The 14,726-nt window shown below is 51.9% G+C and overlaps 1 protein-coding gene across 1 annotated transcript in view; it reads right to left on the bottom strand.

The window, feature by feature from the left end:
- Positions 1–340: 340 nt before the first annotated feature.
- The window catches only part of Mapkapk2 (MAPK activated protein kinase 2), a 43,657-nt gene continuing 29,271 nt past the window's right edge, over positions 341–14,726 (bottom strand). The window contains exons 2-10 of the mRNA XM_028876496.1: positions 6,193–6,332; positions 5,936–6,000; positions 5,589–5,668; positions 5,036–5,162; positions 4,434–4,509; positions 3,925–4,049; positions 2,573–2,658; positions 2,376–2,456; positions 341–1,876 (exon numbers count right to left, since the gene is read on the bottom strand). Of these exons, the coding sequence (XP_028732329.1) occupies positions 1,739–1,876; positions 2,376–2,456; positions 2,573–2,658; positions 3,925–4,049; positions 4,434–4,509; positions 5,036–5,162; positions 5,589–5,668; positions 5,936–6,000; positions 6,193–6,332 (918 nt within the window). The 3' untranslated portion in view covers positions 341–1,738. The remainder of the gene's footprint in view (positions 1,877–2,375; positions 2,457–2,572; positions 2,659–3,924; positions 4,050–4,433; positions 4,510–5,035; positions 5,163–5,588; positions 5,669–5,935; positions 6,001–6,192; positions 6,333–14,726) is intronic.

Here is a 14,726-nt window from a genome sequence, read left to right as displayed (position 1 = left end):
GGGCCACTGTAACACAAGGCACTTTTGTTTCGGCCTGGCCTGTACTGCTCCCTCCTGGAAATCTAAGGTATTACAACCACCCTGGTTTTAAGATTAGAACCCTTCATGCATGGAACCCACTTCAGTGGTTTCTCCCACCCAGCTGCCCTGACTCCAAAGAGATCAGCGCTCACTGTCACAGGCCCTCATCTAAGAGGGGCCATTCCCGTGCCGATCCATCAAGGAGGCCCTCTTCTCCCCTCCAGGGCTCTGCACCCACCACAAACGGCCCTTTCCACAGTCTGGAAGAGCAGGGGCAAGAGGTCAAGGCCTGAGCCCCGGCAAGGAAGAGAATGAAGACTTTCAACTATTAAATTTGTTTAGTAAAGACAATTTTGCTCATACAAAACAACAGTTTACAACAGTCTGAGTGCTGAACACACCATCAAAGACGAGGGAGGCGCTGCAGACATCTGGGCCCTGCCTCCAAGCCCAGAGATGCCCAGGAGCCCTCCTCACCAACCCCTGAGGGAGCCACCCCTCCTCCAGCGAGAGGGGAGGGGCATGGGGGACCATGGCACAAAGACTCTTCCCCACCTGGCCCTCCTCAATCCTGGGGAGCCCCCACCCAGGCTGAGCAGTTAGAGGGTAAGGTGGCTAGTGGGCAGGGACAGAGTCAAGACATCTTTGGTGTGAAGACTGTCCCGCCCACCAGGCCATATGGTGGAAATCCAGGAAGACCACACATGGCCCTGCCCTTGCCAAAGAAGGGAGGTTGGCAGGTACCCCAGAGCTCGGGGAAGATGCATGAAATACAAACGCCTTGCAGTATAACCTTCCCAGGCTCACCCATGGGAGCGGAGAGACAGCCTATTGAGAAATGGCTAAAAATTTCAGAGAACTCAACAAGGGTGGGTTAATAACGGCAAGAAGGGCAAGCAGAGGCTGCTCAGTGGTCAGAGCCTCGGGGACCTAGGACCAGCACTACTTTTGGACAGGGCATCCTGAGAGGGCCCAGTCCTCCTGGTGGCTGCTTGCTAGTGCCCGCTCACCCCTCGCCGCCTCCCCTGCCCACTAACACAGAGGCCATGACTACCTGGCTCGGGATCTAGACATGCTATGTAGGCATTTAGGCAGGCTCAGTTCAAGCAGGAGTCCCTGCAGCCCTGGCTTCCCTAGACCCTCCAATGCCCGTCCAGTCACTGGCACGGGCCTGGGCGTACACACATGCACACGCTTACCCCTGTTGTGCGCACTGGGATGTCTGGGGGCTTCAGCAGGAGGCCAGAGGCACGCTCCTCCCCCCTCTCCCTGGAGCTCCCAGATTCCAGAGCCAGTGGGGACCCCAGGTTACGGCAGGAGACCAGAGGGGACAGATGGGACAAGCCAGGGACATTCCCTGTAACAACTTCCACAACACCCTCGGTGAACCCAGCCTTTGCAGACGGGAATGGACTTAGGGAAAGGATGAGGAGCAGGAAAAGGACAATAAAAGAGGTTCCATAAAAATTCTACGTCAAATTACAGATAGAATGCAAGAGGAGCGCGGGCTGGAGAGCACCTCACCCCTCCTCACACATCCTCCTCCAGCCCCTCTCGAGGGAGGCCAGAGCCAAGGGCAGGACTCAGCCAGAGGCGTTTCTGGGCTCCACGTAACCCAGGACAGGAGGCAGCAGTGGGCAACTTGTGTCTCTTTGTTTCAAAAATATATTCGCGTAGAGTTATTGCTTGTCCTCCGGTGGGGCGGGAACGGAGCGGCTCAGTGGGCCGCGGCCTCCACAGCACGCGCTTTCTTCCGCCTCTTCAGAAGCAGAGGGTTGGATGCGTCTTCGATCTTCTTTATCTTGATCTGCTCATAGTCAACGCGCATCGTGGCCAAGGCACTGGTCATCTCCTCCTGGGAGCGGGGTCCGGATCGTGCAGCGGGGAAAGAGGACAGAGACATAAGCAGTGAGACACAGGCAAGGCGGAGCAAGGGTGGAGGGCGGAGGCCAGCCTGGGTCCACACTGCGGAGAGCAGCATCCCCAGCTTTGGGTCCCACAAACAGGCGACTGTGTAGCTACTCTCCCGGGAACCCTCTGACAAGCCCTGGGCAGCCATCAGGATCTCCGGGACGGATCCTGTAGGATCTGTCACAGGCCACTCCCTGGACAGGGCTTTAGCACCTCCATCTGAAGACCGAGGAGATAGTGCCCAATGCCCTTTCAGGTCCATCAGAGCCCTAGGGAGAAGGGGGCTCATGGGAAGCAGCCGGCCGAGTCTGGGTAGACAGACAGAAAGCTTTTTGTTGCTACGGGATGAAGAACACAGACCCAAACTGTCCTAGGTCAGGGCCAGCACTCATGCTGGGGACATCCTCTAAACCGCCCCTCACTCCGTGGCAGGTGTCCCTCACCTTGACGTCCTCCCACCGTTCCTTGTCCTCCTTCAGGACACGGCTGGTGTGCAGTGGAGTCTGAGGGACCTTCGTAGATTGCTGAGGAGAGAGACATGGGGTCAAGAGACAGTGTGGAGCAGTAAGTCCTGATGAAGGCACCATACTGAGCAACAACAGTCCCTTGCAGCCAGGTCTCCCCAGCCCATAAAGCTTACCATGATCCAGGGGTGGTTCATGAATTCTGTGATGGTCATTCTCTGGGTAGGCTCTGTTTTCAGCAGATTCCGGATAAGCATCTTCACTACGGGGCGAGACAGAAGACACAGCAGCTCAGAGGATGGGACGGCTCAGGGGAAAGGACGGCTCAGGGGACAGGACAGGTCAGGGGACAGGACGGCTCAGGGGGCGGGACAGGTCAGGGACAGTGTGGTGATATTTTATTTGTGCACCCCAATAAAGCTTATCTGAAGATCAGGAAAAAGCCAGCCACTATATTAAACAAGTCGGACAGTAGTAGCACACGCCTTTAATCCTAGCATTCAGGAGGCAGAGATCCATCTGGATCTCTGTGAGCTCAAGACCACACTGAGAACAGAGCTAGGTATGGTGGCACATGCCTTTAATCCCAGCACTAACGATGGAGGTCTGGAGGTCTGGATGTCTGTAGAGACAGACAGGAAGTGATGTAGCTGGGCGGAAAGAGGAAGTAAGAGGGCAGGGACAGAAAGGCACATAGGCATGGGTATACAGGAAGTAGGCCTCTCTTTGGCTGAGGATTTCCTAGTGGTAAGAATGTGGCTGGCTTCTTTCTGCATCCCTGACCTCTCAGCTTTTCACCCCAATATCTGGCTCCGGGTTTATTATTAATAAGACCAGTTAGCAATTCATCTTACAGGACAGGACAGCTTAGGGGATGATGGGATGGTTCAGCGAACAGGGATGGACAGCTCAGGGGACAAATAGTTCAGGGGACAGGACAGCTCAGAGGACGGGACAGCTGAGGGGACAGAGACAGTTCAGGGATAGGACAGCTTAGGGGACAGAGACAGCTCAGGGATAGGACAGCTCAGGAGCTATTCTCTGCCCTGCACTTTTCTGCATTAATCGGGTTCTGAAGGAGACTGTATGGAGGCAGCTACCCAAGATCAGTGGCTCCAAGGACCATCACGCTAAACCATCGGACAAGCCTACACAGACCATGGCTCTGACCCCACCTCAGGCACTTCCCAGAGGCAAGACACACCTAGAAGGCACAGGAACAAGTACACGCTCCAGTTCCAGCACCCACGTGAGACAAGCACCTGTACCTCCACGTGCACACACTCGCTCACACACTCATTCCTATACCTCCATGTGCACACATTCACTCACACACTCTTTCCTATACCTCCATGTGCACACACTCGCTCACACACTCTTTCCTGTACCTCCATGTGCACACACTTGCTCACATACTCTTTCCTATACCTCCATGTGCACACACTCACTCACACACTCATTCCTATACCTCCATGTGCACACACTCGCTCACACACTCTTTCCCTTGTTCCCGAAGGCTGGTTCCTACCTTCTTCTGATACTTCTGACCATTCTGGGTTAGGAAATTCATACTGGCCCATTCGGATACGAGTCTTCATACCCGGAGAGATGGCAAGGCCATGATTGGAATAGAAGGGGGGATACCCACACAGCCTAAAGAGAACGACAAAGTGGGTGTTATTTAGGAACTTGTACCAAGTTAGTTAGGATCTTGTACCAAGATCAGGGTGAGAAACAGTCTCTTGAAATCGTCACAGAGAAACAGGAAACTGCTGATACAGACCCAGCAGGACCCAAGAATCTAATGTGCCAAGGATGTCAACTCAACAGTCTAGCCCAGTCGCTAGTCTGTACCACCACTCAGCAGCCAGAACCTGCTAAGCATCAAGTGAAGCAGGGATACAGGGGATTCCCAGGGAATTCCCCCATCCAAAGGGGAAATGTCTGTCTCTTCCTCTTGTCCTGCGGAGGTACAAGCTTCTCCAGCTCCCTAACGCACTGCAGCCTAGCACCCAGCCCACACCCCGGCCCACTTACAGAATATACATGATGACACCCAAGGACCACATGTCACAGGATTTGTCATATTTCTCTGGGCCCAGCACTTCCGGAGCTGTAAAGCAAAGATCACTGTGGGTTGTCCTGGCTCTTTGAACACTGAGACCTCCCCTGTTTCTGAGTCTTTCATCCCATCATAATGGAAGGACAGCTGGAGTGGGGGGGAAACAGAAGGCCCTGCCCCAGAAGGGACTCTGCAGCTGGACTCTTAGGGTGAAACATTCCCGAACTGCTGAAGACCTGCAAACACGCGTTGCCCACGTAACTTCACAAACATGTTTTGGGAGCTTATTCAATGAGTCAGTTGGGGCTTTGGCTCCACAGAGAATGTGACAGAAACTATGGCTCTTCAGAAGAGTAAACAGACACCTAACTGTGCCCTAAGCCCAGCAAACTATTTTCATAACTCTTGGTCACAGCTTAACTTTGGCAGTCCACTCGTGACGGAGTCCTGTCAGCCAGTTCCAGTGAGGACATAAAGACTCAGCACTCCTAGGATCTATGGTCTCCGGAGACCAGCGGAACAAGGGGCTGGGACACAGCCTAGGTAAAGACTCAGCCCTCGGGCCTCCTAAACTCACCTACATAGTATGGTGTGTAACACGGAGTGGTCAGAGAGTTGTGACTGGTGGTTTCCTTGGCAAAGCCAAAATCGGTGAGTTTCAGAATGGCATTGGGCCTTTTGGAAGTATATAAGAGGTTCTCGGGCTGTAGAAAGAGAGATGATGAAGTAACAACCCTGTGGAAATACTATGAGAAACCCAAGGGCAAGGATTGTGCCTTCCCTTCATCTGCTCAACCAACCGTGCATCCATCCAGTCCCCCTGCTCTGCACACCATGAGGACATCAGCTCCCTGCTGCAGAGGGCCAGGAAACCAGAGACTAGTGCCTGGAACTGTGAGGAACACTGCTGGGCCAGAGAGCTGTGTGTGGGACCGTGAGGGACTGATGAGGAGACCCAGGGCTGAGCGCAGCCCAAGAGGAATTACTACTAAGTGTGTGGTCCGCTGTACCAAACTCCACAGGCCACAGACTGGTCTGCAGACCCACCCTACCCTGAGGAACCAGGCAATCAGGGTGTAAGGCACTCCTGGTCCCCTTCTCCCAGCTCATGGGCTATAAAGAGGTGGTACCTTGACATCCCGGTGAGCAATGTTGATCGAGTGCAAATACTGGATGGCCTCACCAATGCTCTTCATGATTTCTGATGCTTCTGCAGAGAAGAGAGAGAAACACATAGTAAGGTCTGAAAGCTCGAAACACCAACCTACCAATGCAGCCTTAGTCTCCCACACCCACCAACTCATCAGAGACACAAAGAAGCTGGGAACTGGTCCACAGCTGAGGGAGAGAGGTGCTCCTAGCAGTGAGCCTGAGAAGGCAGCACCCCAGCCTCTCCCGTGAGCAGGTCCTGCAAAGGCCCTACAGTTGCCTACTACCCTGTCCACCCAAAGCTATGCCCACAGCAGACCCCCTCTACCTCTTTCTGTGAATGCCTGGTCTCCTCGGTCCTGGATTCGACTAAAAAGCTCGCCACCATCGAGACTGAAAAAAAAAAAAGGCACAGTGAAAGATCTGGAAACTAGCAAGTCACCCCACCCCCACCACACTCCACTGCCCTGAAGGAAATCAAGTGCCCATATTCCAAGCTTCAAGGTCCCCAGTGAGCTGCGTCCAGAGGCAGAGGCAGCTCAGTGTGACGGGGCGAAGCTGGACAGGACACCGCAGGCTGCTCACCACTCCATGACGATCAGCAGACACTTCCTCCCCGCGTACAGGTTCTCGTAGACATCGACGATGTGCACGATGTGTGGGCACTGGGAAGCCCTCCAGTGCAGCTCCACCTCCCGGCGTGCCTTCGGGCAGTCCTGCAGCATCTGCAGGGACAGCACCTCCTGAGTGACATGAGCCCACAGGGAGAGCTGGCGCCCCACCCCCACGTTGTTGGAAGCTATGTCCATGTGGCAGCTTTCCCACGACCACCACAGATGAGCTCTCTCAAGGCCTAAGGCCTCTTCCATGGCATCTTCCCCGGTCTTTCTCCCTCTGGGATCCTAGGATCACTCGGCAGTAACTTGAACCACTCTACACAAAACTTTAACTTGACCCTCCAAAGCTTGAACAGCAAGGCTGAGACAACCCTCATCGCCAATAGCCACCAAGGCCTTCCATCAATAGAGTGAAGTCTGTAGAAGGCAGGAAACAGTCAAGTATCGGAGGACAGCATCCCATGGAGACAGACTGAAAGAACCACTACAAGGAAAGGTGGACAAGAAAGAGAGAGATTCCAGAATCAGCAGGAACAGAACAAGATCACTCAAACCTACAGCAGCTCCAGACAGACGGCCTCTGGAGTCAGCTGGGTGCTGGTCGGAACCCTACTGTCAACCACATCTGCAGCCTTGAGCAAGTTGTACAACTCAGTGAGCCTCCTTCACACTCCTGCCTCTTCCCTAGACCAGGTGTCCAGGGGCATTAAGTGAAACTGGACCCTCACCAGCCTTAAAGGCTCGTTAGTGTCATTTCTAGCTTAGGAACAAGCCGAAGATCCAAAAGGCCCAGAACTCTGAAGGCTATTTATCAGGAGGCAGCCACAGAAAAAGGCCCAGGGTCCAGACCGTCTCCTGCACCAGCAGCTAGGAGCATGCTGTCACCATGGAACACCGTAGTGTTAGAAGGCCTAAGACCACAGAGTAGTGTGTTGAAGGGAAGCAAGTGAAACACACAGCAGCTTCCCGAATCCTCGTGATATCACCAAGCATCCCATATCCCGCCAGGCATACCTGCAATGCCAGCCACTGGGAGACCAGACAAGAGAGAAAGACTTCAAGGCTGATCCCGGCTCCATAATGAATCCAAGGCAAGCCTGGGCTATGTGAGGCCCTATCCCCCAAACAAAACAAAACAAACAAACAAACAAACAAACCTAAGAATAATTTCCTGACTGCTTAAACTTTTTTAGTAGAATTCTGTTGGGAGCCAAAGGCATCCTAACACACTTCTGCTTTGTAAAATGGAATAACAGCTTGTCCACAGACAGGCTATGAAGGTTGAATTGTGTTCAGTAGTAGTAACTATCATTGTTACCAGAGTGCCTACCGAGTGTGGGGCATAAATGCTAAAATCCTTAAGACACAGACCCACACAGACTTACCAATACATCACACACTCCAACGGCTCTGGACACTGTGCAGGCCAAGCTGGCAGGCAAACAGCCAGGCCAGGGAGCAGACAGACAGGCAGTGGACAGACAGACAGGCAGGCAGCGGAGGCATCCAGACACGTGATAAGGTGAGAACTGGGCACTGACTAAAATGAAGTTATCTGGCCGAGGTAAGCAGGGGGCTGAGAGGATAGCTCAGGTCCATGAAGCTAGCACCCGGTGAGGAGGTTCAGACAGCTGAGGTGCAGCCAAAGGCAAGCACAGGAACCTCCACCGAGAAACGAACGTGCTTTCATGCTGTGCTCCACGCTGTGCTGAACTGTTTCTAACGGACACACTACAGAGAAGTAGCCTGCCCAAGGACAGCCATGGTCTGACTCCAAATTCCAAGTCTCTCTACCCTATATCTCAGAGTCTAAGAGAAGGCTAGAGGCTGAAATTTCTCGGAGTGGCTTTGAAGAAGCAACTTCCCGTGCAGAAGCCCACAACTCGATTACTATCTCCCACTATCTGCTGGCGTCAGAAGACAGGATGCAAGCTCCCCACTGTGTCACACTGCCACCGTGTGGTCAAACGAGGGCACGGCACAAGCTCTGTGTGGAGTGTGTTGTTTTGGGAGGCAGGTATTTTGACTTTCCCATGCTGTAGGAGGAACAGAGAGGCACTGGCCAATCCCATGTGCATGTAATTCGACTCAACAAGTACTGACTGAATTACCAGAGGTCACACAAGGTACTGAACGTCAAAACCAACACAGAACGACGATCTGAATGTTGAGGCTGGTGGAGAAGAGTGAACAAGAGGTGGGCACTGGAAATACTTAGGATTCAGTTCTCTCTCCCATTCTCCTCACACTGTAGAATGAAAGTAGAAAGAATCCTAAGGGGGAGCTCACACCCTCACACTCGCCTCCACATCTGGGGGCAGGGGATATCAGAGATGCACGGCCAGGGAACCAAGGCGTCAGAGCAGGCTCCAGGCCACGCTTCTGTGTTTTCCAGAGCCAGATTAACCACTAGGTCCATTTGTGTCAGCCCTCTGTGGAGGCCACAAGGCCGAAGCAGACGAAATCCTCAAGAGGGCAGAGCGCAGCAGAGTGTGCTTAGGAAAATCAACCCTCACGCTGGACACTTGGCTTGGGATCCAGGAACACAACTGTCTGAGGATTAATTAAACACGATCCAAGCACTGGTGTCCACAGTCTGGACTCACACACGATGCTGGGGGGTGGAGGGGTGGACATCACGACTGAATGCCTCTCTGCTCCCTCACAGCAGCCAGGAGTGAGGGGCTGCAGGCGGCCTCTCTGCTCCCACACAGCAGCCAGGAGTGAGGGGCTGCAGGCGGCCTCTCTGCTCCCACACAGCAGCCAGGAGTGAGGGGCTACAGGCAGGCCTCTCTCCTCCAGATGAAGTCAACTGGAACAGGATTAGGAGAATTCTCAATTCCTAGGGAAACCTAAAATTTCCCAGGAAGACAAGTAACCAACATGAAATTAGGTTTCATTCTCTAGAAAGCTGGTTAGGTTGCAGAGACGAGGCTTAACTATGAAAGTGTTCATTTTTAGAATGAACAGAGTTTATAGTGGAGCTCCACTTTTGCTTTGTTTCATTTGAGATAGGGTCTCCCTATATATCCCAGTCACGTGTTTATCAGACCTTCACTGAGTTGGAAAAATAAGCGAAGCTATGACAGACCTTCACATCCGTCAGACAGGCTGACGTCACAAGGCAGGGCCATGAGGTGCCAATGCCACTTTTATTCAAGTGCAGGACACATCAAACCTGGAGAGGGAGCCAAAACTGCAAACCTGAATACATGGCTAAGTAAAGAGAGACAAGAGAGGCACCTGGAGCCCCACCCCACGGGCAGACGGGACAAGAAGCTGCCAGAGGACCCTGGCCAGGGCAAGCTGGAGCAGCAGGTGCAGCAGAAGCAGGAGTCACTGGAGAACAAAGGACCCAGGACCCTAACTCTGCACCAGAAAATAGACTTTTCCACTAAAAACACCCAGGCCCCGAGAGAGGGCGCACCTGAGAGGAACTCCGAAATCTAAGGTACCCATGCTAAGCCTGGAGTCGATTCTGTGCCTAGACTCAGCCCTACATGGCGCGTCTGAAATTCTGAAAGGTCAAAAGATGTGTGTTCTAAACTAAGGTGCCAGAGCCAGGGCTGCCTGCCAAGTGTGACAGGGGTCAGGATCAGGTCATGGAGCCCACAACCCGGGAAGGAAGTTCTAAGACAGCAGCCGTGAGGGAGGTGTAGGACTGCCCGGTGTGGAAAATGGGCCCAGGACGCTGGCCATACACCTCTGAGTCCCTCACCTTCCCTCCAGATCTTCCATCATGGGATCTCCTGAGAAGACACTCTAAATCAAACTAACCCCCCCCCCACACACACACACACCTTTTTTTCCCCTTTGGGACAGAATCCCCAATGGGAAAGAAAGAGAGAGGCGCCAGGGCCTGCGGCGCTCCCCACCCACAGCAGACAAGGACAACAGGCGCACCGGATAAGCTGCCCACACAAACTCCACAGACCTTACAAGCTCTGTGACCTCTGGGGAGGGGGCTCCTAACCCCTTTGTGCCTCCCATTTCCTCATCTCCTGAACACCCAGTGACAGACCTATGGGGTCACCCGGTGTACTAAACAAGTCTGCCATGTGAACAGCATGCACACTGCCAAGATGGGTTCTTGGCGGCCCGTCAGTGATCTGCTCTTACTATTCTGCCCCTACGGAGTAGTCTATTAGCTCCCCTGAAGTGGGCAGCTGGGATCCCAATCACACTCACTTCACTTGGGGGTTATTCACAGCTCCAGGCACCAGGCAGTGGGGACCCAGGATACAGGGCGGCCCTGAGTTCTCCCTCCGCACACCACTTAAAGGGACAGCTGGAGCAGAGACGGTTGCTGATTCCGACCTGGTGCCAAGAGTGACGCAAAAGTCCATTTCAGGTGCCAAGTGTGTGACCGTGTGGTGTGCTGCTAAACACGACCCCCACGTTCCCAGGAGGCAGCTGGGTCGGAGGAAACACCTCACCACTCCCTGCGGCCAGGGCACGGTCTCTTCACTCTGGACCACAAACGCTTCTTTGGTACCGCCTGGTTGCCCCAGATGCTATGCAAGGCAAAAGGAAAGCAGGCCTGGAAAGGCCTGGCTGGAGGCAGGTCTGTAGACAGGCCTCATCAACCTCCTGAGTGAGCAGCAGGCACAGCTCAGGGGAGGGGTATCTCCAAGGAAAACGGCCAAGTCCGTGCAATGTCGTCTCACCTGTCTGACGCCCACACGGGGCGGGAACATCCTGTTTTACACATGAGATCATCCAGTATGGAGAAATCCCTCCACAGGACCTTGCAGCCAGCTGAGGCAGGACTGGAATGTGAAGCCCCTGTAGCACGCCTCCACCCAGGCAACTAGACACCCACATCTGTGGGCTAGGTTACCTCCTGAGCGCTCAGTCTCCACAGGAAAACAGCTTGTGCCCAGCGGTGCAGGCTCAAGTCCCCCTCAGTGGTCCTACCTCAGGAAGGAGTGGACTGAGCCTGCTCAGCCATTCTCTGAACTGCCCCAGCTCTGCTCACTCCTACCTTAGCGCCACATACAGCTCTTCCAGGGAGAAGTCTCCTCAACAATGTCTAGGGAGCCTTCCCACAGGAAGCCTGGGGAGTGGAGCCTCCACACAACATGAGAAGCTAACCCAGCCCCAGTTAGACAACTGTAAAAGATGAAAGGCATGAAGACGTCTCAGAGCTCGGCAACCAGAACATGCCATCCTTACATCATTGCTACCTCAGCCAGGTCCGTCAAGATTCGGGCTGGAGAGGGGCACACATTCAATGCCCTCACTCTGCCAAACCTAGAGTGCCCAGCGTGTACCCACACTGGCTCCGGGGATGAGGAGACAACAGAAGGCATTAACAAATAAGCATGAGACCCCAAGCCATGGGACTTAATTACACTATAAGGAGACACACACACTTCAAGCTCTGGCCCTAAAAGCACATCAACTGATTATACATTGTATGTAACCTGTTCTGCAAATGCAGTAGGTAAGATGCTGCCACAGACGCAGCCACCGTGGTAGAGAGTCTCAACTCCCAAACCACTGACAGCTGCCAACAGGCCTGAAAGACACGCCATACTGTTCATCTACCTGTGATCCAAAGCATGAAAGCAGACAAATAGGTACATGGGTGTAGAGTACCAGGGCCCTGTGCATGTATTCCCACACATTTGGTCAGAACAAAAATCAATTCTCTATTTGTTACTGAATTTTATAACTACGATGAAGGAACGTCTCCACCCAAAGTTAAACTGACATGAGGAATCCTAGTACCAAAAGCCATGAACACCCTCGCCATGCTGCCCGAAGTGACCTCCACTGAGGTGACCCCCGCTGTGCCCCTTCATGCTCCAGAAGCACCAGCAAGGCAGCTGCAAAAGACTGAGGCTCAACCGAAGGTCACACTGTAAATGACAAATTTTCCAAACAGTTGCAATGCACAGTGGGTAAATGCTAACTGGACTCTAGCAAAGACCACCAACCCAACGTAAAACTGGATAAAGGATAAGAAAGGAGGTTCAAAGAAAAAGAACCACAACTGCTAAGTGAAAATGCCCACTGCAACTCATAAAGAGGAATACTTATTAAAGGGCCATAACTGTGCCAGGCTGGCAAAACTTTAACATTTGAACAAACTCCTAGACTGGCAGATATTCAGGGAACAGATTCTCACTCACGACTGAAAGAATTCTACTTTTGGAGAAATCTGGTCATACCTATGAAAACTGTGTTTAAATCTTCGATCCAGTAACGGCCCTGCAAACTCTTTTCTTGCAGCACTGAACGGCAGGGAGCCTGCTAGCACCCAGATGTCTACAAATAAGGAGCTGATCAAGATGTGTACACACAGATGCAGACCACAGAACACGGTGCCCTCAGTGAGAGAATGAAGCGGCTTCTCGGCCGTCACCACGGGGAGAACGGAGAACGGGGTGCTGTGGCTGGGAAAGCGCTCAAGGAGCCAGGTGGTGCTCTGGCTGTGTTTAATGTCCTTTTTAATGGAACTGCATTCACATTTCCTAAGTAACTTTCAAAGAATAGCCCTCAAGACAAGATGCACACTCACCAACGCGTTAATTTAGGTTTACTATAAATGAGAAGGATTACGGGCAACACTTTTCTTCTTTTGTGTAGTTCTTAAATTTCTTTTTTTAAAAAAAGAAAGAAATGAAAACTAAACAGAATGTATAACTCCCTGTGTATTTCTGCTGTTATTTTGTTTCTTAAGACAGAGGAAAGAGGTTGGTGAACCAGCTCCATGGGTAAAGGCACATGTTGACAAGCCTGGGTACCTGAGTTCAATCCCCAGGACCCATATGGTGGAAGGAGAGAACAGACTCCCATAAGTCATAAATAAGAAGAATATGGGATGTGTGTGTGGGGGGGTGCATGTGTGTGCATGCATATGTGTAAGACAGAAGAGAAAGAACATGCGACCTCATGAATGCCTAAGGTTTTCTTGGAGGAAATTGCTTTTAAGTTAACAGTGCTGGGCTGGAGAGATAGTTCAGTGTGTAAGAGCACCAGTCAGAGGACTTGGGTTCAACTCCCAGCACCCACATGATGCTCACAGCCATTGGTACCTCTAGTCATGGAGAGTCAACACCCTCTTCTGGCCTCCACAGGCACTGCACACACATGATGCACAAACATAGATTCAGGCAAAACACTCGTTTACATAAAATAAAATCTCAAAAAAGGAGTTAACAGTGCTGGTCACCAGTAAGCAGACCTTATAGACACGCACATATTCTACACACACACACACACACACACACACACACACACACACACACACACACACACACACACCCTTTTTTCTACTTTTTATGTTTGTCTGATTCTTTAACGGCTGCATGAATTTCTTTTTTGGAAATGATTCAGAGGAGCTTTGAACTGGGGTGGGGTTATGTGCACTGCACAGGCCTGGTCTTCTTCCTTCCAGAGGAAAGGAGCAGAACTGAGGGACAGCCAGGTGACAGGAGGATGCGCACGTGCACAGGAGAGTAAGAAGGCATCACAACTTCCTGGAGAACGGAGCCAAACTATGACCGAAGGCAAACTAGGTCCAAACCACACCGCTGCTCACAACTTCTGACCCGTGTGGAAATGAACCCTGTGCATACATAGTAGGGACAGTACTTCTCAGGAGGCCTCAGCGGGAGAGTGGTTTGAGTGAGAAATGGCCCAGAGGGCTCGGAGTATTTGAACACTTGGTCCCCATTGGCAGAGCTTCAAAAAAATGAAATCCGGAGCATCTGAACTCATCACCAGAGGTGGGCTTGGGGGTTTACAGCCTTCCCTGCTTCCTTCTCTCTGCATCCTGTGTGCCACAGAAATGTGGTCAGTCAGCGTGCTATTCCTGAAAGCACGTCATGCGTTCCCCACCAGTATGACTCTAGCCCTCTGGAAATGATAAGCCAAAATTAACTCTTAGTTGCTTTTGATCGAGTGCTTTTGATCTGGTATTTTATCGAAGCAACAGAAAAATAACTAATGTAGGTAAGAAGGTGAGAGACTGGGAACACTAATGTTTCTTTCTATTCCAACAGACAAATTAGGACTTAGAAACAAAAAGAGCAATTTTCATAGATATGGAACTACCGTGTGTCAGTTACACTTCACACAAGACATTACTGCCACACTGAAGCCTGAGAGCCTACAGGATACAGTCTATTGCCGACTCCACCTTATGAAGACGACTACTGAAGCCACTTGCCCAAGGCCAACCCGCTAGTAAAAGATAAATCTAAGATTCACACTCCAGCCTCTAGGTTTTGGGTGTGTTTTGGTCTGTTTGGTATATGGCTTAATGGTGGTAGTGATTTGTTTTTTCCATAAATGAGTTTTTAAGGCATTTGAGCCCCAAATACTTGCTGCTAAACTATCTCATCCATCCTAGATGTCTCCCATTGTGCTGGCTAATTTTAGGTCAACTTGACACAGGTTGGAGTCATCTGAGAGGAGGGAACCTCAATTGAGAAAATGCCTCCAGAAGACTGGGCTGTAGACAAGCCTAAAGGGTGTTTTCTTACTTAGGGA

The sequence above is a fragment of the Peromyscus leucopus genome, chromosome 15, assembly GCF_004664715.2.
Source record: "Peromyscus leucopus breed LL Stock chromosome 15, UCI_PerLeu_2.1, whole genome shotgun sequence".
Lineage (NCBI taxonomy): Eukaryota > Metazoa > Chordata > Mammalia > Rodentia > Cricetidae > Peromyscus > Peromyscus leucopus.
This window is presented reverse-complemented; position numbering and strand designations above follow the sequence as displayed.